Source organism: Harpia harpyja, chromosome 9, assembly GCF_026419915.1.
Source record: "Harpia harpyja isolate bHarHar1 chromosome 9, bHarHar1 primary haplotype, whole genome shotgun sequence".
In the NCBI taxonomy this organism is placed as follows: Eukaryota; Metazoa; Chordata; class Aves; order Accipitriformes; family Accipitridae; genus Harpia; species Harpia harpyja.
In genome coordinates this window covers 23,971,663-23,992,894 of record NC_068948.1, presented here as the reverse complement: position 1 = coordinate 23,992,894, position 21,232 = coordinate 23,971,663, and the positions used below count along the sequence as shown (strand labels likewise).

Below are 21,232 nucleotides of genomic sequence, written 5' to 3'. Positions count from 1 at the left end.
CTTTGGGAAGTATCAGTTCTGTAAACCTGAGTCAGAAATTCTTTCCTGGTACCCTCAAGCAGAGGAAGAGAGATGCTTTTCCCAGCGAGTGAAATGGGTAAATGGCTTTCCCTGGTTGCGGTAACCAGAGAGGCTGGAACAACCTGCCCTGTATCTCCCCACATCCCTATCCCAGCTCTAGGGTAGGATGAGCTGTGACAGATTGATCCCGGAGGGAAACACAGCAGCTGAAGAAGTGTAGCCTGGGAGCAAGGAGGGTGTGGAGTCTCCTGATCCCGGGGTAGTGTGGATGCTTGGCTGCAGCTTGGGCCAGTTCCTCTCTGCACCCATCAGCCCTTCCCAGTGCTCAGAGCAGGAAACCCTGCTCTCCTCTGGACCTTAGCAAAGCGTCGTCCTGGCCTGTAGGGACAGCCGCGAGTTGGAGAAGACAGTGTCTTGTCCTTAGGAAGGAAGAGACTGGGGAACATGCATCTTCATATGCTTTCTCCTGGAGAAAGTTGGGAGGGTCCTGGTGCATGTCCTGGCCTTTCAGGTGGCCTGGGCCCAGCTTTCTAGCAGAGGTAGAGCGCAGGTTTGGCTGAGTGCCTTGTAAGAGGAAGGGCTCAAAACCAGAACCACGGCAGCCATTGAGGGATGCAGTAGGAGAGGGATGTGGTAAGCAACTTCCCCAGCTTGTCCGTGCCTGTTGAAAGTGTGCTGTGGCATGACGGGAGCCTTTAGCAGGACTAGAGGAGATGTTTGCGGCAGTGGAGGGAGACTTAACACAGGAGGTTGGGGAGAAAAAGTCCAAACTTGTGTCTGGCTGCCTGCGAAAGTGCTGCTTTGCTGGACTGTGTCTCTCCCTTGCCTCACTCAGCCCTGCCTTCCCCTCTCACCCTGCCACCCCTTCCAAAGCAGGCTGAGGATCCCCCCCTGTCCCCACAGCCAGAGGCGCATGGAGGGTGCAGCCAGGCCTGGCTGGGAGTGGGGTGGCAGGATGTGGGGCAGCGTGCCCAGCCATCTCCTCATCACCTGGGGCTGGAGGGGCTGTGTATCGAGCTGGCGGTGCTCCACGACGCTCACTTCCCTCCTTCCATCTCTCCTCAGGTCCGATGCTGTTGATCCCAATTTTCCATAAGCAGAATGAGAACCAAATCAAACATCCTATCAGCGCGTGTAGAGTGACGGCAGGCAGACTGCGCAGCGCAGGCAGGGCTGAGAGTGGGGCAGCACTCCTGGCTGGATGGCACTCGCCTCTTTATGACCGCAGCCCTTCACTCCGAGTGTTAAAGGTTCTTCTGCCTTTGGTTCCTTGTTGAGCTCTTCCTGACCCAGAAAGTGTGGAAATGTGAAGGGTGTGCAAAACAGTTGTTGGTTAGTTGTTCCTTCCCCCGTTCTGGCTGTTCCCCCCCAACCTCTGATGGACCACAGTTAGCCAGCTTGCACCTGTCTCTGCCAGGGCACGGGTGTGGCAGGGGGTATACTATCATGATGGACAGTTCTATATTATAATTAAAAGAATTCTATATTGTTGAATAAAAGTTTTAAAAGAAGTATACGAGGAAGAGTATTCAGTGGGAAGGGAGCTATGGGGCAGGACCAGCCACACTGGAGTATGCTGGCAGTGTGAGCTGTGCCCTGCTAGGACAGGCTGGGTGAGGAGAGCAGGAGGAACTAGTTGTATAAAATCACTGTGGGCAGAGGCAAAGGAGCCACTTGTCACCTTTGGACGTGTCCCTCCTTAGGCCCCTATACTCTTCTGGAGATGCCTGCCTGGGTGGTGGCCTGAGTGCTAATGCTGGTACCTGCTCTTCCCAGCCCATGGGGCTTGGGCATGGCTCTGTCTCTGCACCCCAGGAGCTCCCATCTCTTTCTCTTTCTTGGGCTGAGACTCTCCTCCTCCCCCCCAGCACCGTCACTGCAAAGCCCTGAGCTTGGAGCTCTTGCCCGTGGGCCTCTGCATCGCAGGAGTTCCCCTACAGATGTGGTGCTTCACCGGCAGCTCTCAGGAGAGCCTGGCTGCAATGCTGGTGGCTGTCCAAGCTGTGCTCTGGTCTTAGATGTTAACAGACCACTTGAAACTCTGGTCTAAAAACCTCCAGCTAGACTCTATACAACTGTATATGGTAATTTCTCTTCCGCTGTCCCATTCTTTCACTGCCCATGTGTTTTTCCCTACACAGTTTTCCCCTATACTGAAGCTGCCCAGGCTAAGGGTACATCTGAGTCAAGGCTCTTGACTGGGAAAGATAGACCTGTTGCTAGTTCCCAGGGAGGGGAGCTCGGGTAAGGTAAGCCCCAGGCTCCTGCTGGCACAAAACCGCACGGTGCTGCTCTCACACAGCCCTGGGCAGTGGCTGAAGTGGAAATGCAAGAGTGAGTCCTCGCACAAAGCCTGTGAGTTGTACAGGTGGAAATTTGCCAACACCGTCCTCATGCATCTCACACCTGGAGATGTGCTGATGTGGGGCCAGATGTGGACATGTAAATCAGGTAAGTTCAAGCTACTGGTGTTGTAAGGCAGGGCTTGGTCCGTTGCCAAGGCACAGTGTAATGATAGCCCTGTTGTATCCAGGACTGTGCTGATCTCTGGTGCCTAAATTCAGCAAGACTCCTTTTTGGCTGGTGTAGATCTGGCCAGTGGCGAGAGCCTGTCCCTGCAGGGAAGAGCCCATGGCGGAGTCCCACCTGAGGTCCACATGTGCTGGGCAGAAGCAGCACTGCAAGCACACGCTGAACTGAGGTCCCTGCAGCATGGTGGCACATCCAAGTGCTGTTGCTACCTCATCCATCCCTCTCCTGACACTGTTGGGTCGTGCCCCCCATTCCCACCTGCTGCCTGCTGCAGCCCCACGTCCTCTCCAAGTCAACAGCTTCTCTCTAAAGGATGCTCTCAATGACTTTTTAACTGTTGCTTGTCAGAAGTAAACTCTTCTTTACCTACCTGTTTTTTTGTCTCCAGTTTGTCCAGAGTCAGAAAGGTTTTGGTCATTCTCGTTCCTTGCTCCACCATGACATCCATGGCATGGTGGTCCCACCAAGGCAGTGTCTCCTGCTTCCTTGACTTTCTCTGCCAAAGAGCTCCAGCACCCACTGATGTTTACACCCCTGTTCTCTTCTGATCCCTTGCTCAGCAGCAGCCCAGCTTCCTCCTCCTCCTCCTTCTGCACTGCTGGGAGTTCAGCCAGCATGAGGTCCAAAGCCTTCATCCAGGTTCCCTCAGCACCCAAAGCCACTTTTGCACCTTCCCTCCCCTTGCATGTGATGGCTATGGATCTCCTGCCCAGTTCCCTTTTTGGTTTCCTCATTACAGCTGCCTTTCATCCAGTCCTGCTCCTGTTGGAAAATCCAGGCTGGGAGAGATGGCTGGAGTCATCCAGACAAATCCCAGGATCTCACGCTCCTTGCAGAAGTCATTGCTTTGGTCTCTTTTTTGCCATGCAGTGAAGGCTTTTGGCTCACAAAGGTACTGACTGAATCTGGTTCTGGTTTTACTGGTCCAAGCACTGCCCTTTCAGCTGGCCCACTGGGCCATGCAGCCAGCCCTAGGCATCTGCTCTCTAGCAATGGCTTAAGCTGAGAGGCCAACGGTCCAGGTTAGGATTTCCCAGGCCATGAACCTGGACCGTGTCTTCCAAGGCAAGCACAGACTGGAGAGAGCTGCTACATTTTGCTCTAGTAACTGCACCCAGCAATGTGAAACTTCAGAGGAGCAATGTTTCAGGAGCTTCCTGAAGATGTCATTCCTCTGAAGGCATCGAATTGCTGGGAACTCTGAAGGGCAGGAAATGCTTTAGTGAACAGTTATTTCTGGAGCAGGCAACCTCTGCTCACTTCTTGGACCAGATTATTCTCTTAGGATGGGCCTTTTCTTCTACCTGCTCCCCCCAATCCAATCCCTCTACACACCAGGAATTGGGAACAGGGGTGGTATAACATGCCAACATCTTCCTAGCGATCTTCCAGGTGGATAACATCAGTGTGCAAGTCTCAGTGAAATACATCTTCCAGAGGCCTCTTCCCGAATGCCAGCCTCGACTATTAATATGCGTTAACATCTCATTAGGCTTCTCTGTTTCTGCCCTCTCCTTTAGCCCGCACATGCCTGGAAAAGGAGGAGAGGCAACGGGTATTATTTTTCATTAAAATTCGTTGAGAAATAGGGACAATTTGAAACCACAACATATTTCCATGTACATTACTTGCAGCAAAACATGACATTAAAATGGTAAGTGGAGAGCATGTGAATGAGCAGGCTGTTCAGGAATGGCAGCTGGATATGTGTCCCAGTTGTCTCTTACCATCTGATTAAGGGAACAAGTTATTTTATCATGCCATATAAAGTGTACTCTAACCCACTGACTAAATATAGCTGGTCATTTCTAAATAACGCCTTGCTTTTTGTGTGCTCCACTTGTTTGTGCGAGGAATTGTAAACTAAGGAGAAAGTGCTGCTAACCCCGGTGCTGCAAGGGACTGCGCGTTTGGGACAGTTGGAGCGTTTGTAGCCCAAGGGAGAGAGACAAGCACAACTAGCAGATGACATTGTGGTTGTCAGCGGGATTTGGATGGGGCATTCATTAGCAACAAGAGCTGTACAGGGCCTGGAGTTAAACTGCAGGACCATAAAGCTGATGCAGAATGGTAATTTTTATGCTGTTTAGTGTCTGTACATTGAAAATAGATGCTAGGGGTGTTATTACAGTAGGAAGAAATGTAATATATTTCAGTTTAGAAATGTAATTTCCAGCCCAAGCTGTTCCTGTTAAGCCTCAGCTGTGCAAGGCCCTGTCTATACTCGAAAGCGTTTTCACACCAGCAAAGCTGTACATCAGCCCCCCCTTATATTGCCAAGGTACTGCATCTTATCCCAGCTCACAAAAAAGAAAAAAAAAAAAAGCACATTTCTCTGCAGTCACGCAGTAAGCAACAAGGGTTGTTGCTGGCACAGTTATCTCAGAGCATGAAGATGAACATACTCCAGCAGATAAAGCTTTCTACTGGCGGTTAGGCCAGAGCTGAAAGCAGTAACAATTTAAAAGGAATAAGTAAACAGCATGAAAATTTAGGGCTGTACATTGTACACTGCCACTTCTTGCCCGTGCTCAGATAAGGGCTGCTTCTCCAGATGAACTGGATTTGGCTCAGGTCCCTGTGCCACAGAGATTTCCTGGACAAATAAATGGTCCCTTGTCAGCCGGGCAGCAGACGCAGCAGGGACAGGGCTCTGCCCACCTGTGTGCTCGTGTACAAGGAGTTTTGTGAATCCTGATTGCAGAGGGTTTCACCAACCAGTATCAGCAAAGGGCAGAGGCACCATTTTGGCTTGAGCAGTGGCAGCTGGTGCAGGGCAGGGGGAGCATGTGTGCAGCCAGATCACATCATCTGTTTCTCACACTCACGGGAAGCTGCTTATGTTTCTTGCCTTTGGGAAAGTTTTTTCCAGAGGTTCACTCCTCAGGCACCTTTATTTGCTTGAGTAAATCCATTTGGTGTTTGGGTTTTGGTACTGCATGCACTGAGCTGGGTACCCCCACAGACATTGGCAGGGGCTGGATCTGATGCAGCCCTCGCTGACCCCAGGCGGCGTCTGCCCACCTCCCAGCAGTGCGCACTGCAGTCCCTCAGTGGTTAGGTGGTATACCTGGCCTCGGGGGCTGGTGCTTCTCCAAGAGGGCAAAGATCCCTCTTTCCACTAATCCAAAAATCCAGATCTCCACGTGGGCATAGATCAGCACCTTCCTGCTCAAACAAGCCAGGCAGCTGGAGCCACTGCCCCTCTCCCCTGGGAGGAGACCCTTGCACAGTGCTGGTGTCCCTGCCTGGCTTAGAGCATCAAGTAGAAGTTGGAGGTATTGCACTGATGGTGCTGCTGTGTTTGAGAGCTTTCCTGTCCCTTCCTCCTACCAGCCTGCCTCATGACAGGTATCTCTGGTGTCAGCGAGTGCAGGATCCGGCCCATTTCCACACGGAGATGGAGCAGTTCTGGCCTGAAATGCTATCTGAAGAAATGCCACCATGACAGCAAGTGTGACAGAGCACTGGGACAACCTGCCACACCAGCTGATGTGCAGGAGGCTGCTCTGGAAAGCACGGATTTCCAGACCTCCCAGTGGTTTCTGACCTAACAAGGCAGCAGCCTCCGGCACCAGTGCGTCCCTGTTAGTGCTGCATCGGCCTGGGGCAGAAACAGAGAGCTCCAAGCACACAGCTGCAGCCAGCTCCAGCCCGGGTGGCATCAGAGGGCTGGGAAATGGTTTGGCAGAGGGTGGGACGTGCCCACTGCTGTTGTGTGACCAAAGCATCCTTCCCTTCCGCCTCCATCAAAGATGTTTGCCTTTCCCTTGGCCACAGAGGTACAGGAAAGGGCCTGGCCACGTCTTGGAAGATCCGAGTCAGGGACTTGGGAGTGACAGGAGCTGCTTTCTGGTACTCACACTTTGCAGTAGTGCTACCCAAAAATGCAGGTCCACAGACACAGGGCTAGGCTGTCAGCATTTATCACTCGTTTTAATGGAGGCACTAGCATTAACACTCAAGCAGGATTTCCAACAGGCATGCATACCTGCTGATGTGCACCAGCTGCTCTGAGCGGCACTGGGACTGGGATGGATGGACATCACCTGCTGGGGCAAGTGAAGCTTGGGAACTTGGGAGCAAGACTGGGGGCTAAAGGAAGCAGGAAAGTGGAGGAAACACAATCCGGACACTCTGGTCTTGTAAAACCAGCACAGAGAGAAATGGAGGCCCCTAGAAGAAAACAGCAAATCCCAAACTCTGGGAGAAACTCTCTGTAAGCGAAGTGCATCGTTGGAAACAGAAAACCAAAGCGTTGCCTTTTGTCTGATGGTTGTGAATCGCCAGGGGAGAATTGGGACGTTTCACAAATGTACCCACCTAAGTCCCAACGTTCAGTAGACGTAGTACCAGCCATTTCATTAGCTACAGTGGACCAGCCCGTGGCCTTGAATGGTCTTGGCTTCAGTAACACGCTTTGCCGAGTGAACAAGGAAACGGGACGGAGCCGGTGCCCGGCGAGCCCTCCAGGGCAGCTGGGAGCCCCGGTGCCCGGCAGCAGAGCAAGGGCAGGGCCCTGCCCCAGCCAGGCTTTCACCGCCCTGAAGGTTTCCCTGCAGGCCGGGGTCCACTCAGGACGGCGTCCAGTGCTGAGGCCACACCGGACCCACCTGCCCCCCGCGGGGCCTGCGAGTGCCCTTCTGGGCCCGGAGAGCTGCCTGACGGGGGCCGGCCCTGACGGGGTCCCCTCCCGGGCACCCGGCCGCACCGGCGGGCGGGAACCGCACCGGCGGGCGGGAACCTCAACGCCCGGCGCCTGCGGCAAGCAGCACCGACGCCGGGTCCAGGGGGCAGAGGCGGGGCGGGCGGGCGGGCGGGCAACGGGGTGCGCCCCAGGCCTCGGCAGGGCCGCATCCGCCACCGCTCAACGCCGGTGGCCAGGCGCAGCGCCCGGCAGGCCGGTACCGACCAGCCGGTGCCTGCCCGGGGCCGCCGGCGGCCGCCCCGCGGGGCTGCACCGCTGTGACGGAGGGAGGGAGGGCCCCGCCCGGGCCTCCGCCGGCCGGCCCGCCCCGGCCCTCGGCCACCTCCGCCTCCGCCTCCCCCCGGGCCCGGCCCCGCCCAACCCCGTTGCCACGGCAGCGCGCGCTCCCGTAACACCCCGTTGCCTCAGCAGCGGCCGGAAGTAGATCCGACGGCAGCCGGCAGGCGCGGAAAGTAGTTCCCTGGTGACGGCGGCGCTGCCGCCGCGACCCGGAAGCGCGGGGCGGGGGCGCGGGCGCGGAGGGATCGGCGGGAGCGCGGAGGGATCGGCGGGAGCGCGGAGGGATCGGCGGGAGCGCGGAGGGATCGGCGGGAGCGCGGAGGGATCGGCGGGAGCCGCCGTGTCGTTGCGCAGAGCGGCGGCCCCGGCGGCGGGAGAGGAGCGCCCGGCCCGCCGCGGCCCCGGCATGTTCAAGAACACGTTCCAGAGCGGGTTCCTCTCGGTGCTGTACAGCATCGGCAGCAAGCCGCTCCAGATCTGGGACAAGAAGGTGAGGCGGCGGCAGGGCCGGGGGCGCAGCGGGACCGCTCGCCTCAGCCTCCCGGGGCTGCGCGGGGCCGCTGGCGAGGCGAGGCGAGACGAGACGAGACGAGGGGCCGCGGCCCACCGGGAAGCAGCCGGTAGGGCCCGGGCACCCGTGGGGCCGCTCTGGGCAGGTTGCCGGGGCCTGAGCCGCCCGAACCAGGTTACCGGCAACCCCCCGGGGAGGACGGGGGTCTTTTTTGGAGGGGAATGTGTTATTGTGAAAGTATCTTTTTCTTCCGCCTTTGCCGAGGGGAAGAGCCCCGCTAGGGGAGTGGGCCCGGCCGGTGTCACGAATGCAGCACTACAAGAAGCTAGAAAAAATGTCAAATGCTGGAAATAGGCAGCAGAAAACAAAACGACCCTTCGCCACATATGGCAGCTTCCCCCCAGTACCTGATGTAACTGAGATGGGGGTCTTCTGTCATATGTGACCCGTTTTTTAAACAGGCTTGCGACAGGCATTTAAAAGTAGGCTGTGTGGTGGCCTTTAGGATGTACAAGAAGTCATGAGTGTTTCATCTGTTTGTTTTTCCATCCTATCCGTTTCTAGAGTGGTTCTGTGAGGGTCCCCTGCCTTCTCCCCGGTATCTCGCATCAGGGAGCCCATGTCAGGAAATTTTTGAGTGTTGGGACCTGCTGCTTCTTCTTCTTCACAAACCCTCTCCTCTCTGAGGTTACGACATGTATTCAGTTACTTGTGCTTGAACCTAATCTGAATTTCTTGTGCTTTTGGCAGGAATGAAAGCCTTCAAGGCAGACAGCAGACAGTGGTGGTGTTTGACCTCAGTGGGCTTGCGTGAGCATTTACAAGTTGTGGGATGGGGGACAGGCAGCGCAGACCCATCCTGTTTCCCGTCAATGGGGTACCCATGTAGCTCTGCGACGAACTGGGTTGCGTCACATAGCCTAGCTGTGTGCATGTGCCTGCATTAGGGCTTTTGCACAAATATTCGTGACTTTAAAAAAGGATCAGCAGCTTATTTGGATGGTGCGAGGACGGGGTGCCCTCTTAGGCAAAGGGATGTAGCATGCCTCCAGACTGGATAAAGCCATGAGCGATCTGGGCTGACCCTGCTTGGTGGTGGAGCTTGGACTGGAGACCTCCTGAGGTACCTTCCAACCTGTGAATTGTCCTGTGCAGGGTGATACCATTGCGACTGTGCAGCTTGTGGGGTGGCCAGCAGGAAGTCTGCTTGCAGGGTGGACGTAAGCAGTGGTCCATTCGGGTGCAATAGTGACTGGATTGGCCAGAAAAGACTGATGAAAAATTAGCACTGCTGTTCCCAAGAACAGCAGCTGGGTGTGCAGGCTGTTTCCATCACCTGCTGTAGGGCTTGCATGTGGCTGGGCTCATGTAGCACTGCCCAGTGGCAGCAGCCCTGCATCCTTGGGAGCAGTAGGGCTGCATGTGGGTGCTCTTTCTCACTTAGAGGTCTGCCTATCCTGAGGAAGCATGGCCAGCTTGGGCGAGCTTGTTGTGAGGATTACCCTGCTCACAAAGGTGTGGCATGAAACCAGAGTGGGTTTTCTGACTTCTTTGCCTGTGGATATCAGTGTAGCTCGCTCTTTCACCTCACTTTTCCATTTAAAAGGAGTTGGGGTGGTGGGTTTGTAATGGTTTCGGCATTCCTGACCTGACACCCTTGGTGTGTTCGCAGCAGCAGGAGGCAAAGGGCAGCACTTAGGGTATCTTGCTGCCTTGGAGCTGAGAAAGCAGAGTCCCTCAGGTCTTTACAGCATGTGGGTGTCATCTCCCCTGCTCAGCCCCTTCAGAAAATCCTGCTGGTGGTGCAAAGACTGCGTGAATGTACAGCATGGGGCAGTGCTGCTGATGGTTTGGGTGCTGATGGCCTGCTGCAGACAGGGAGCTGGGTGCTAAGTTGCTGATGAAGCCTCTCTGGCTTGATGGAGGAACCTGCCAGGCTGGCAGCAGAGGGGCAGGCTGGTGTTCATGAAGTGAGTAAATGTCCAGAAATGGTGAGGGATTTTTCCGGTAGGCTTATTTATTTATTTATTTATTGGAAAATACTTATCTGTCCAAGCCCAGACGTCCCAGGAGTGGTCCAGCTATGGCATCGCCACAGGAGAGGCTTAGGGTTGGGGTTTCTGGAAAGGGGGAAAGCAACCAGAACTTTGCAGTAAGCGTTCACTGCTCTGTTCAGGGGTGCATGAAATGCACCTGTAGTTTTGGTGAGAATTGGAAACAAGGGATTTGATGTTCTTGCACGTCCTAGGTGCGAGACTCTCTTTGCAAAAAGTACCAGCAGGCAGTGATTTATTTATTTATTTATTTTAAATCTTGGGGAATTTCAAGCTTTTGTGACATGGGGAAAACCATTTCTTGTTCAGCCCTAGTAGGATGTGCGCTGCTTGTGCTGATGGAGACAGTGTGAAGTAGAGGCTTCTTCATTTGATATAGGTGTAGAAATGGGGTACAGGAAGCCTTTCCTTGTTGTGAGCATTTGTAACCTCCCTCTAAGTAGTAGGATACAGTCCCTCCCTTCTCTCCCTTCTCCCTCAGGGGCTGTGGGTAAGCTGTGGGCAGGCCTTGGTAGCAAACCCTGCCAAGCCCAATCTTTTGTGGCCACCAGCATCCTGTCCCAGGGGACTTGGTAGGACTGAAGTGTCCAGGCCTTGGGAAGAGCGTGGTGACTGTCCCACTGTCCCTGCAGGCAGAGGTTCCTCCTTCAGCCTCATCTGCAGAGAGCCGGTAACTGTTGCGGTGTGCTCTCTTCTCCTGCCTTCCAGCGCTGCATGTTCCTGGTTTGGAGTTGGAGACCTGTTTGCAAGGTGTCTTCTGTTTGCCTTCCAGCACTTTGTTGTTCAGAGTCCTCTGTTTATTCCTGCAGCATCCTGCCACCATGGTCCCCACCCTGACATGTGGAGATACACTGACTGGTCTCCAGGGGACTCGCTGACACTTTTCTGCAGAGCAAATGGGAACGGTTCAATGAAACTTGTCAAACCTATCCATCCTCTTGCTAATTTCTCCATATTCCTTCTGCTGGCACGTCAACACGGAATATCGTTAGCAATTTCAAGTGCTGTTGGGAGGACACAAGGTCAGCTAGCTTTCAATACCCGTCTGAATGTCAAATGCATGCTCTGCCACCAGGATGCAGGTAGCAGTTTCCCTGATGAGCACAGTGAGGATCAAGTCCCTGCCAACGCTGTGGTGGGGTCCTCTCTTTGCAGCCCTTCTCTGACTCGTTAGTTCTCTTGCACAGTATCTTTGTCTGGGTTGCTCCAGACCTCTGCATCTCAAATACAGCAGACCATGCTGCTCACTCCTCCTTGCCAAACCTGTGTGCACCAGGTGCTACAGCAGAGCGAGGCAGCTCCTGCTTTTGCCTCTTGTTTTGCCCCCTCTCCCTTCCTGGGGGAGGGAGGTGGCACAGGGGCCTGTTCTGGACCCACCACTGACTTTGAGAAGCGCTGGCCTGTCTCGAGGTGAGGGTGTACCCATGCCTACGGTAGTCTGGGCGATGGTACCAGCCGTGTTTCAGCTTGCTGTTGCTGGCACAAGCCCATCGCCTAACGAAGGGGTGTCTGGCAACGATGTGGGAGCGAGCCTCCAGAGGTCGGTCTCAGACCGTGACAACCCGTCTGCTGACGGGTTGGCGGCTGGGCCTGGGGAGGATTGCTCCTTGCTGCTTTTCCTCTGGTCTTATATCTGTTCAGACACAACTGTCTGTGAAGCTGCTGTTCCCTCCAAACCTTGCAAGGTTTGAGGTTTGCATCTGCAAAAAAAGCTTTTCCAGTTTGTCTTTAGACAGCAGGTAACTTCCCAGTTATCCTGATTCAGAGGATATTAGGCATTTGAAGAACTCTTATTTTCTAAGAGGGCTATTAGCCTTTTTTCCAGCTTCAAAAATCCACCTTCTTAGGCTTAAGGTGTCTGGAAAATATTGGCCAACTACCAATGTGGAGTGTTTTGTTTAGATTTCTAAAATTTTCTGAAATCTTATCTTTCTGAGCTTCCATGTAGTAGGGGAAGGCCCCTGAAGACTGGGAGCTCTTGCTGAGTAGCCACTGCAAGCACAGCAGAACCATCCTTACCGCCCTGTGCCACACAGAGCTGGCATCTGTGCCTGATGGAGCCGGAGGTTGCCTCTTGGTCTGTGTGAGCTTGTTGCGAAGGGGGTCCCAGAGCTGGCAGGGGAAGAGAAGTGCTCCTTGGGCTGTGACCAAAATGTGTCCTCCATTAGGGAGGTGGTCCTTGAGGCAGGCAGGAGGCGAGCTCAGCCTCCAGTGGGGAGCCAGGCTCTGGAGCGAGCCGAGGAGCTGAGATGGGGCATTTGGCACCACCGAGTCCTGGAGGGCAGTGCTTTGAGCCCCCATTGGCGGTGAGCGCTTCTGATACCATTCAGCCTTATCTTACCGAAACGGCGAGGCTGCTTGGACTTATGATCCAGCTGGTGCTGGATGTCATGCTCCAAATGTCTGTGTGTCTGTCCTGCCAGCGCTGGCTGCAGGCATATGCAGACAGGCTGGCTTTTGTGTGGAAGGGTGCCTGCATGACCTGGCTACCATCTCCCTGCAGCTGGGTGGTAGTGCAGCTCACAAAAACGTACACCAAGCTAGGTAGGACTGGGAGGAAGGGCTCTGACGCAGTCTGGCCCTGTTTTGTACTTATCTACTTATCTCGTCTCTTTTCTACTGTCTTTCATCCTGTTTCTGGCAACGCTGAGGAAGAAGAGTTGCTTCTTTTCATTGTCCCTGTAATCTGGGGAAGGAAAGCCTTCACAGGCTAAGGAAGGGGACCTGGTTGCAGATAGAAACACTGCTGACTAATTGGTTTAAAGCATGTTTAGCTGTTTTCTCTGTTACTGTCCTCGCCAGAGAAGCCCAAACCTGAACCTTCTCCCCTCTGTGGAGCTGTAAGCTACCCTTGGTGAAAGCTGTCTCGCGTGGCATGGAGGCAGGCTTTATTGTGCACTACTGTCACATGCGTAGGCAGGGTTATTTCCTGGTGTTAAGTCTTCATGCTGTATGCTGAAGCCACCCCTGTGGCTTCCAGGGTTTAATTTCCCATATGCCAATCACTGCTTCAAGTAGAGGCGCACATGGGGTTTCTGCTGGGCTGGTGATTTTTAAAAAAAAAAAAAAAAAAAAAAAAAGGCAACTCATCCAGACCTCGTGCAGTTGGTTTCTCCTGAACAGACCTATGCATCCATGGGAGTTGCATTTGATGCAAAGGAGAGATACAGTTATTCTGTAAGGATCCTCTCTCTGAGCTTAATGTTTTCTGGAAGTATCTGTGCAGGCTTGAAGCAGAGTTAAGAGCAGGATGACAGGGCGAGCTGTGCTCTTGTGCTTAGCAGCAGCAGCTGGGTGATCCAGGGTGAGGTTTCTTGAAACTGCTTAGTGTAGAGACAGACCAGGGGGGTGGGCTGCTCACAGGGCTTATCTCTTTCTTCCAGCAATTATACGCAGCATCACCCAGGTAGGTCCCTCTGAAGAAATGAACTTTGAAGATGAATTGCTAAACCTGTAAATCATTTTGTAGCTCATGACTGGAACCATCCCATTAAAAGCTTAATGTGTCCTATATATTAGCAGTGGTGATAGGCGCTAAAATAATCAATTCATGGAGCCGGAAGGAGCATTGCAATTTGCTGATCTAGCATTGGGGAAGAGCAGAGGGCTTAATTAGCAAATGTGCCTTTTAAATGGAGATAAATTTGATGGGAAGTGAACTGCTTCATTGAAAAAATAAATCCTCAGATCCTAGGATTCAGCCATGTTGCATGTGGAGAAAAATGAATTTGTGTTGGCTTCTGGTTCTGGCCCTGGCCTCCCTGAGCTCTGTTGGGAGCTGGCTGCATCCAAGTAGCCAAATCCCTAAGCCCCTCAGCAGAGCAGATGATGGCTCTGCACTTGCGTACACTGCAATTACGAATAATTTTAACGAAGTTTTTCCACAGAGGCAGTCAGCAATGCCCAGCAGTAGAGACTGAGACCCCTTGGTGACCAGTGGCTGGCTGGTGGCTCCCTTTGCTTGCCCCTGTATTGCTCCTACTTGTTCTTACCCTTTATCCCACTCTATTTTGATCTTGCTCTGACACTTCTCTGTTTGTTTATTTGGGCCTCTAACGTGAGACTTGAGTCAGTTGTGTTCACTGTAGCGTATTTTGATTTATCGAAGTCTTGCACTCAGTGTCTGTGCAGCATGCTGGGCCATAAACTCTTGCTTGGAGTCCTGGCACTCTGGGGTGGTGATCAAAGCCTTGGAAACAGCGATGTCCAGGACAATAGGAGCCAAATGAACGTAGATGGGTCCCCCTGGGATCTTTTTCCCCCTCTCAATGGAGCTGTGGGTGCCTCTTGTCTCCCTCTCAGGTAACATCTGTGCTGTCTGCCCCACTTTTCTTCCAGGTGCGCAATGGCCACATCAAGCGAATCACTGACAATGACATTCAGTCGCTGGTGCTGGAGATTGAAGGAACTAATGTCAGGTAGGAGAAGGCATTTTCTTCTGCCCTAGTGTGCCTTGGGGGCTTGGCCCTGGAGCAGAGTGAAAGATGTCGGTGCCCAGCAGACATCTCCTTCAGACTCTACTGCAATCTCTTTGTCAATAAATTGAAGAATATGATCTGGGGTCAGATCACTGGTACCCCTCTGTGGCACTGTACCGTGCCTTTCCCTGGATGTGCTTGTAGAGCTCTCTGTCATCCTCAGTGGGACTAAGGGATAAAAAATGAAAATAAAGTCCCATTATTTTTCCATCACTTAGGGGAAAAAAAGCTATATTTGATACCTGGTCTCCAGTCAGTGCTGCCAATTACTGAGAAAGCTGCCAATTACTGACAAAGCAGCATTCTGTCTTCTGCATCTTTTATTGTCTTAGGCCTGCTCTGCTGCTCTCCCAACAGCAGGAAGATCAAATGGAGATTTATGAGGGGAGTTGCTTATGGTGCTTCACTTAGCAGCCTCGTCTCTATTGACCAGGGAGAGAGACACCAGCTCCATGAGCATGTTCAGAGTCTCCAAGGCTTCTCCAGGGGTGATTCAGAGCAGGGCACTCCTTATAAGGGCAGCGGAGACTCCTCTCCTGCAGACAGACTGAGCCAACGCTTCTTTTCCTCCCAAGATGTGTTGATACAGAACTTGCCAGGCGTGACGTGTAGTTCTAGGGTTCATGACCTCTGTTTTCCCAGCCATATAGAGCACAGAGGGCCTCTGCTGTGCTCTGGAGGGCTCTACCTATTCAGTCAAGGGTAGGAAGAGATTGTGTTAAGAAACAGCACTGATGTGGCCTTGAAACTGGGGAGGTGAAGCTGTCTAGGAAGGTGTTTCATGCCCTGGGTGAGAAAAGTGGGATTTGAAATGCATTCTTTGGACCTTTTATCTTGTTATCCCTGCAGCTACCTCTGAAACTCTCCCTCCTGTTACAGGAAGCCCTGGCTGTTGCTGAGATCTTACAATCTCGGCAATCTTTTTCTGCCTGTCCTCCAAGACTGTGTTAGGTTAAGAGAGAGACTTGGGACTCGGGCTGTGTGCTTTGTGCTGTGTGAGGACCTAAAGCGTTTTTCTGTCCCTCTCAGTACCACATACATCACGTGCCCTGCTGACCCAAAGAAGACCCTGGGCATCAAACTACCTTTCCTAGTGATGATCATCAAGAACCTGAAGAAATACTTCACTTTTGAAGTGCAGGTGAGGAGCATGCAGCGGGGAGGCCCCTCCAGCAACCAGTGAGCCTGCAGTCTTCTGTTGAAACTTGTCCCAGACAGCAAGTGGTCCCCAAAACAGTTTTGCTTTCTTGGCTATGTGATGTGTCAGGTCTTCTGCTAGGGGGGCATCAGTAAGCTCACAAGCACATTGTTGCTATTCCTGAAAATGGGTCTGTTTCCTTTGTTAAAAATACTTGTGCTGTGAAACGGAGGGGTGGGAGTAGGAGAGCCCTCTCTCAGAGACAGGTAGAGCCCAAGTCTAGAACAGCTGCTGTCTTGGGGAGCTGGGGGCCCCCTGATGCCTGGGTCAGCAGCCTTCCTTCCTTGCCCAGGTGCTGGATGATAAGAATGTACGGCGCCGTTTCCGGGCGAGCAACTACCAGAGCACGACTCGGGTGAAGCCTTTCATCTGCACCATGCCCATGCGGCTGGACGATGGCTGGAACCAAATCCAGTTCAACCTGTCAGACTTCACGCGCCGGGCTTACGGGACAAATTACATTGAGACCCTGAGAGTTCAGGTGAGAAGCAGGCATGTTCTACCCACAGAAACCAATGGTTGGTGATCTTCCTGCTGGCTGGGACAGCCTTGCTGTAGATCGGGAATCCGGGTTTAGCCCTGACTTGTTCCTTTGCCAGTCCTGCTCTTTGCAGAGCACTATGGGATGGGAGCGAAGGTCCAACTCAGGCAGCAGAGGTCTTGGTGCTGCCTCACTTCACTGGACTAGACTGAGATGAAGGAGCCCATTTCCATCTTGTTTCCCTTGCTGGCTGTCAGTTAGGGTAAGAGTTGCAGTCCACCTAAAGTTCCCTGTGGCATGCCACACATCCTGCTGGGGGGAGGTCTGCTGGGAGTTAGCCATGTGCGGCCTTGCTGTGCAGACATGCCAGACAGCGACTGGCCAAGTGGGAGCCTGGCTGGTAAAGACCCCAGGTGTTATGGTGCATACATATTCCCAATTGAGCTTGTTTCCTAGTGCGGGTGGAGTGACCCTGCCTTCACCGAGCCCCTTGGACCAGAGCTGACACAGTGTTTGTTTCTGCTGAGGACATGAAACTTGTTCCATATGCTAGGGATTCATGTTCATTGTGTCCAATGGCATATGTTATTTTGAGGAATGCCTGTGTGCGGAGCATGCCTGTTCCTTAGTATGACGGGACTTCTGCAGTTCCTTCTTAGGTTGCCTTGAGATGAACAGGCATTCAACTGGGAAATGTCTGACTTCTCACATACCCATGAGGGGGACTGGAGCAACTCTTTTGCTGCCAGCTGATAGTGGAGGCAGCGCAAGACTGGTCAGTCTCATTCCTGACCTCAGGGAGGCCCTGAAAAGGAAGTGTTAAAAATGCAGCAAGCTAAGGCTGAGAGTGTTCCGGCAAATGCTGATACCAGTGGAGAGGCAGAGGTGGGTTCACAGCAAAGAGCCCTCTAAGCAACTAAGGCAGATCTCAATTTGCAGAGATGCCAGAGCTTGGCCAAATCTCTTGAGCCAGCTTGCATCACTGGAGAGAGCATCTAATGCAAAACAGAGGGCATAGGCCAATGTTTCTTCTCTGATGCCCTGTCAGATTCAGAGAGGCAGTGAGGTCTCTTCTCCAGCTGCTGAGCCAAGGAATCCAGGCTGCTGCATGACAGCGAAGCTGGATGTAGAAAGAGTATATGGAAAATGGACTGACTCTTTGTTTTGACTCTCAGATCCACGCCAATTGTCGTATTCGACGGGTGTACTTCTCTGACCGTCTCTACTCAGAGGATGAGCTCCCAGCTGAGTTCAAGCTGTATCTGCCTGTCCAGAACAAGGCCAAGGTGAGCTAGCCATGGGCAAGGAGGGTGGGAGCAGCAGCTGGGCCAGGCTAGCATTCCTCTTCCCTCTCCCGCTGCCTTCACAATCCAGAGTTTCTTCTAGCAGCAGAGCTCTTACAGCTTTGGCTGTCAGCCAGGGAGCACCCTCACTGCTGCCAGAGTGAGCAGTCTGTCAGGGGTGCCTTGCTGAGTGGCTTTCCTGCCAGAACACATGGAAGTTGTCATTCCCATCTAGGAGCAGGGTGAGCTGTGCAGCTGCTCCGCACGTCCTTCCTGTTCGTGTTGAAGGACTCTGGGCAGGTTGGCAGCCTCCCGGCATCTCTCTGGAGCTTTCACCCATGACTCAGTGCAGTGGCTTTGCTCTTCAGAGCTAGCTGCAGCTCCACACTTGTCTTCCAGGAGAGATGCTGTTTGTGTCCACTAGCCCAAATCTACTCCCCTCTGATCTCTTCCCTGCCCAGTGCAGACAGTGGTGCTATGAGGTGGGAAGGGGATAGGCAAGGTTGTGGCTGCCCAGCAAGAGATGCCAAGCTCTGCTCTTATGGTGATGGGAGAGGAGTCCCTGGCATATTGGCAGCGGTCTTGAGGCTTGTGAGGAAGCACGTTCTTTGCCAGGGCCAGCCTGTCCCAGTGCAGATGCTTCTTTTAGCAGAGAAGATTCCTGGGCAAAATTTCAAGGAGCTGAGGGAGGATTTTGGGTGCTGATCTTAGTGGGAGGTAGAAGGCAGTGTTTACAGTAGGTAACTCCTCTGAGGAACCTGTCACTGCCTTCCGGGCTGTAGCAGCCTCCTGAGAATGCCTGGGGAATGCTTGGAGACCTCCCAATACAGTTCTCTTGGTGTTGCTGAGTCTAATAAGTGTCTTCTTTCTTCTCCCTGCTCTGTCCAGCAATAACACCACGTTGGGAAGAGATGTGAGAAATGTTTGGGGTCAGTAGGAAAACAAAAGCAGGTGGAAGAGAAGGCCCTGCTGAGACCAAGTTTTAGATCAGTTGACCTTGCCTAGGGTAACTTTGATTCATCTGGTATCCCTCTTCTGGACAGGACACAATTAACCATGTAACAGGTCTGGGACTATGCTGTTGGTGTGCGAGTTGTACAGAATCAGAGTTCTCGTAGCTGTTCCTAAAGTGCTGAGCCTAAACACTGCAAGTGGCCTGGTACCTGATCTTTTGTTGCACGGAGGCGTTGCTCAAAGTGGCCACTGTGCCTCCGAAGAGGGGATTCAGCAGGAATTATGGGGTTAAGTGTGCCCTCTTGAAGATACCAATTTTATTTTTTCTTTCCTTGTTTTCCATCTCTTATTTTATATATGCTCTAAATATGGATGTAATATTCACTCTTGGAAAGTCATTAAACATTTGACTCTCTAAGGCTGCTTCTGGCTTCTTCCTCCTTTGATGGATCTTTTAACTTGCATGTGTTAGCACTTCAGAAAGTGCCAAAGAATTTCTTTAGGAACCCAGATGTTAGAATTTGCCTCTGAATTTGACTTTGATTGGCAGCCTCACTGTTTAAGGGATGGCACAGACGTGGACAACAGCAATCTGGAGAGAGGAAAAATAGTAGGGTTTCCATAGAGGAGACAGGATCTGTGTCCAGTCCATGAGGTTTCTGGTACTCTACCTATGACAAAAACTCACACTGTTCACGTTTAGTACATGGAAATGGGTTTGTCATTCCCTTCTTCCTTGAAGCCATTTTCCCAGCAGTGACAAATTGGTCTTACTAGCCTGTTGGGGCACAGATCTGTTCGCTGTGTAGTTAAACAACTCACTCCAGCTCTCAACCAAGCCTTTAGCAGCTACTTATAGCAAGAGGCACACAATAGTCTTCCAGCTGCCAAATTGTCCCTTTCCCCAGGGATCAAAGGGGAGGTTTAGCAAAGCAGCATAACAGGAGCGGAAGTCTTTTCCTGTGCTGAAGCTGCCCTTCCCTGCCTCAAACCAATCTGCCTTTGTTGTGGAAAGGCTTGCAGAGGGGAGGCTGCAGACCTCCGCTGGTAACGGAGAGCCTGGGAGTAGCTGATGCCTTTCCTCTCTGGGGCCAAACCCCCCAAAGCTACTCCGGTGGGTAGGTGCTTAAGGCAGGTACTGATCCTTCCCTGGTGTTGGGCTGTGCAGTGAATTGGGAAGACTTCACTTTCATTATTGTCCTGTCAAACAAAGCTGGTCTCTCCCAGGAGGAGTAGAGCCTGTTGGGGGACATCTGCCCCAGACTCTGGGTTTAATACTGACCACTGACTCTCCACCTGGTTTAAAGGTTTGGCATGTCTGTGCACCCTCATGGTCAGCAGCTCCTCTGTATAGATCCCACTTTACCTCTGTAGCAAGCTCTCAGGGCACCTATAATGCAGCTGCATTTTTGCACCTTTAAAGCTAGTGGGCTTTGAACTGGAGGTGCTGACCCCGTGGTGCCACATGGTGCTGGATGGCACTTGCAGAAGACTTTCTGGAGAAGACCTTTCCAATTTTTATAGCAGCTGAATAGCTTGGTAGCTCTAAGGAGCCAAGCCAAGGAAGCTCACATGGGAAGGCACTATCCATCTTGCTTTGACATCTGTCAAGGCTTGGCTGGACTTGAGATTTGTTAAGTGGAATCGCACTGTATCGTGTGCCAAGGATTGCCCTTAATGAAGTCCATGGCGAGGCTTTCCTGCCATGTTTTCAAAGCTTGCCAGGGCTGGGGGAGCTGCGGAGGGAAGCCATCAGACCCCGGCAGGGTAAAGCGTGCATCCTTTCCCGCAAGCCCTGGCTCATGAACATGTGTTTTTGGCAGTCGTTGGCAGATGAGCACTCGCCGGGAGCTGCTGCGCCTTTCCCTGCCCTGCTGGGCCCCATGCTGGAGTTGGCCCTTGTCCTCGAGGAGTTGGGCTTGCTCTGAGTGAGTGACCTTAATGTGTTAAGAGGGGCTGGGCTCCCCAGGGCCCTGAGCTGGCTGCCTCTGTGGAGAGATTAGATGGGCCTTGCTGCTAATTCCTGCCCAACCTCTAGGAGCTGTGCCAGCGGATTTGCTGGAATAAACTCCCAGCTGCACACTCTTACATCCATGTGGACCCTCTGTGTATTTTTTAATATGAAACAAAATACTGAATCTTCCTGTTTACGTGCTGCACAAAGTGGAGCATCCTCAGATACCGGCTCTTTCCTTTAGGGCCAGGCGGTGGTGGATTTACATGGTGTTCTTCAAAAATCTTCTAATCCCCCTCTCCCATCAAAACTTTAACCATCTTGCTGAAGGTGAGTGAAGTTTGGATGCTCTCCCTGCAGGAGAAGAGGATGCTTCTGGTGGATAGGCCAAAATGTCACAGGCAGCCTGTCAGCAGTTGTTTCCTAGAGTAAACATGCACTAGCAAAACTCCTGCAATGAAGCGCCCAGCTTCTTACTGCTTTGGTTATGGCTCTTGACCTGGCTGGGACACAACGTCCTCCTACATGGAAAGAGTGGAGGAAGGCGGGAAGGATGTGGGTGCAGAGATGGGAGTCTGCCCTGAGGATGGCTACCACCTGCGTGCTCCCGGGGCAGCCCCAGCTTGGTACGAGGGGTGAGCAGAGGGGGAGTCCTGGTTCAGCACAGGCAGCCTGTGGAAAAAACATCTCCTTGTTCACCTTTCTGTGGGTGGCCTGCTCCTTCCTTCCTGCTAAGTCCTTATTGCAGTTCACGTCTAGTGGGGGAGAAAGGAATCTTT

The 21,232-nt window shown here is 52.8% G+C and overlaps 2 protein-coding genes and 1 long non-coding RNA gene across 4 annotated transcripts in view; 2 read left to right on the top strand and 1 right to left on the bottom strand.

The window, feature by feature from the left end:
- Positions 1-1,532, top strand: part of CSNK2A2 (casein kinase 2 alpha 2) — a 28,336-nt gene extending 26,804 nt beyond the window's left edge. Inside the window, exon 12 of the mRNA XM_052796253.1 lies at positions 1,087-1,532. The gene's annotated coding sequence lies outside the window, so the exon portion shown is untranslated. The remainder of the gene's footprint in view (positions 1-1,086) is intronic.
- Positions 1,533-6,412: 4,880 nt separating this feature from the next.
- On the bottom strand, positions 6,413-7,518 carry LOC128146385 (uncharacterized). The gene is made up of 3 exons (XR_008236742.1): positions 7,279-7,518; positions 6,877-6,971; positions 6,413-6,729 (listed from the first exon to the last, which is right to left on the bottom strand). It is a non-coding gene; the product is annotated as an uncharacterized LOC128146385 (long non-coding RNA).
- Positions 7,519-7,885: 367 nt separating this feature from the next.
- CFAP20 (cilia and flagella associated protein 20) lies at positions 7,886-18,917 on the top strand. Of its 2 annotated transcripts, XM_052796601.1 has the most exons (6): positions 7,886-8,030; positions 14,444-14,523; positions 15,613-15,724; positions 16,074-16,262; positions 17,438-17,548; positions 18,434-18,917. In XM_052796601.1, exons 1-6 carry the CDS (start codon positions 7,947-7,949, stop codon positions 18,437-18,439), a joined length of 582 nt encoding a protein of 193 aa, XP_052652561.1. In that variant the 5' UTR covers positions 7,886-7,946; the 3' UTR covers positions 18,440-18,917. The 2 variants fall into 2 exon arrangements, with proteins under 2 accessions (XP_052652561.1, XP_052652560.1); XM_052796600.1 differs by lacking the exon at positions 18,434-18,917 and having other exon boundaries at positions 17,438-17,557.
- The last annotated feature ends 2,315 nt before the right edge of the window (positions 18,918-21,232 follow it).

Excerpts from the sequence above, each read along its gene's own strand:
- CFAP20 (XM_052796600.1), top strand. The coding sequence starts at position 7,947 with ATGTTCAAGAACACGTTCCAGAGCGGGTTCCTCTCGGTGCTGTACAGC. Across the intron at positions 8,031-14,443 it reads TCCAGATCTGGGACAAGAAG|GTGCGCAATGGCCACATCAA; the intron begins GTGAGGCGGCGG and ends CTTTTCTTCCAG. Across the intron at positions 14,524-15,612 it reads ATTGAAGGAACTAATGTCAG|TACCACATACATCACGTGCC; the intron begins GTAGGAGAAGGC and ends TGTCCCTCTCAG.